The following is a 2,743-nucleotide window of genomic DNA, read 5'->3' on the forward strand; positions in this document are numbered from 1 at the left end:
CTTTCTCCAACAAAATCAATTTTCAATTCTTACTTAAACTCACTCCGCAACGTGCAGCTTATAACCCGTGTTGAGTACAAACTACAAACCAAAAAAATTATTCTTAAATACTCGGATTAATAATCAGATTCTCGAATGTGTTAAACATTCTAAGTACTAATAATCAAATTCTCATAAATGACAAATGAATTAATGAAATTAAACAATTTAACATGCTAACTCATGCATCGGACAGTGCTTTTTCCGACAAGAAATTTGGTGCAAAAGTTAAAGAGATCATAAACATGACTTTCTCCATCATGACACATGGCACCATTTTTTTTCTTTATCGATCATAAAGTAGCCAAAACTTGTTTTTTGTTGATTTATGCCACGTAGAATATCAGTTAGGTTTTTCCAACCCCAAGCATCAACAGTGATAGCACTAACAAAGAAAAACAGCCATTAAACCTTGTTACACCAACAACACCTATACACCCATCTTTAAAATTTAAAAAAAAAAATGAAAAAACACAGAAACATATGCTCCCAACATGAAGCTTCAACTGAAAAAACACCTATGAATTTATGATGAACTACTAGTTTGAGTTTCAATTATCCGAGGACCCATATACTCAATCCCCTCCATTTCTGATTCTTTTGGCACCTCAATCTCTTCTAACCACCAATAACCCTCCCTCTCCCTTTCCCTCTCTTCTCCTGACATATCTGAAAGTTTCATCATTTTCAAATTAATTAATTTGCTTTTTCATTTCTTTATTAAAATGGTATCAAATTAAAACACTTCAATTATTCTTACATGGCAATGTAGTGTATGGAATATCTCTGTAATAAGAGCAATCACGCCCATCTTTTTTAGAATAAGGAGGCCCCATCACATCAAGAATCGCACAAGGTGTTATAGCTCTGAACGCATGTATATTACCTCCAGAAGTTGGATACAATACAGAAGTGTCACATGGAGCAGAATATACGCCATCTACTTTTAAACTCGCCAATTTCACTGCACAAAATTCAAATTAGTATCTGTAATTGTGCTTAACCCTGAATTTATAATTAGAGAGATGAAAAACTCACTATGTGAAGGGGATAAAGAGTCATCTGAATCACTGGAGTTAACCAAATCATATGATTTAATATGAACTTTTCCAAGTAGAAGTTTGTTGAAAACCGTCATTCCTGGGTGGTTGTGAAGAGGTATGACAGCGTTTGCAGGAAGAAAGAAGATACATAGCTGTAGAAAGTAGAAACACATGAATTTCGAGATTTAAGAAATTTTTAAGATGAGATGATTGATAATTGTAAATGTTTCTAAATGCTTACAGAGAATTTCTCAGATTGATATATGGTAGTACATGCGACTTTTGGAGTTACTCCTACAATGCTTCTAGTTTTAAAGAATTGCAGATTTCTACTTAGTCCAACATCTTCTGCCATCATTCCATCTGTAACAGGATTTAAGCTTAGTTATAAATCTGATGATAAGAGTGTATATAGCTAGATCCAGATCTATTTAAGAAAAGGTGACTTGATGATAAAGTTAAGTAATGAAGAATGTAAAGCAAGAAATATAGTTTTTCAGATTTAATTATACTTCAATTTTGAACAAAGTGACTATTACATCTTTACATACGAATTGAGATCGAATTCATGTACTTTATGCATTGTGGTTTTCTAATACAAAAGTAAAATTGGAAATTGTTATCGAATTGTTGACCATTGATGAAATTAGGGCATAATATCAAATCAAGTACAGGTTGAACGAAATTTGTCGACAAAAGCAAATCGAAGAATCTCCTACATGAGGGGGTACAGTAAGTTAATTAGCATTTAGCAGTGACTACTCGGTGATGTTCTATTGTAAGATTCTAACTTTATCCAAATATGGCAACAAACAATCACTGTAACGAACGTGCAAACTATAATCCAAAAAAGCAAATCGCTCACCGAGAATATGGCAAAGTTTCTGCACGTCGGTAGGAGAAGGAACCGTTCCGACGCCTTTGAACACGTCTTTACAAGACATATACAGCCTCTGTAACGGAAACGAAACCGGCGTCGACGTCGGACGCGGCGGAGACTGTTTCCTCTTACTATTGGTTTTCCGATAGCATTTTTTCTTCCTTATACTCTTGCTCACACCAGCCAACCTTACCTCAATGGTCATCGATCGATCGATTAAACTACACAAACAACTCGATCAAAAACCTCAGATCCGAATCCGATCACAAAGCAGTATGACAACCGATCAACTAAGATTAAATTCTAAGAAATATACAGTAGCCGTGTGTTAGCTTCTTTGAAATTTGAAGTGTGGACAAAATTGGTGGTGGAAAAGTGGGAGAATGATGAGACTATAAGCAGGAGGTGGAGGTGGCGGCAAGGGAAAACCAGGGGCGGCCATGGATAGGATTTCATGTTTTAGAGAGAGAAAGTTTATGAGAGAGATAGTAGTTTCATTTCGCGACCACTGTTTCTCCATGAGCGGTGCATTTTGTATGTGAAATTACTGCTTTGCCACTTTGCTAGATATTTTCTTTCTTGATGCTGCTTATGTTCTTTTTGTTTTTTATTAAATACCTTCCATTAACGGCATATTTTTTTAAAAAAAATAACTTATTATAGGATAATGTATTTTTTATTTTATATATATTTAGTTATTTAATTTTTTTTTATTTGACCATTTAACTTATTTTTTTCCACATTCAGTCCTTATAATCGGTTATTTCATGTTAAGTCGAAA

The 2,743-nt window shown here is 34.3% G+C and overlaps 1 protein-coding gene across 1 annotated transcript; it reads right to left on the bottom strand.

Annotated features, from left to right (window-relative positions):
* Nucleotides 1–340: 340 nt before the first annotated feature.
* LOC145154327 (plant cysteine oxidase 2-like) lies at nt 341–2,496 on the bottom strand. Its single transcript, XM_079075532.1, has 5 exons — nt 1,948–2,496; nt 1,324–1,445; nt 1,078–1,234; nt 800–1,003; nt 341–708 (listed from the first exon to the last, which is right to left on the bottom strand). The coding sequence occupies exons 1-5, from the start codon at nt 2,165–2,167 to the stop codon at nt 566–568; spliced, it is 846 nt and encodes a 281-aa protein (XP_078931658.1). The 5' UTR covers nt 2,168–2,496; the 3' UTR covers nt 341–565.
* Nucleotides 2,497–2,743: the final 247 nt, after the last annotated feature.

Source organism: Lactuca virosa, chromosome 1, assembly GCF_052849685.1.
Source record: "Lactuca virosa cultivar CGN04683 chromosome 1, Lactuca_virosa_CGN04683_v6, whole genome shotgun sequence".
Taxonomy (NCBI): domain Eukaryota; kingdom Viridiplantae; phylum Streptophyta; class Magnoliopsida; order Asterales; family Asteraceae; genus Lactuca; species Lactuca virosa.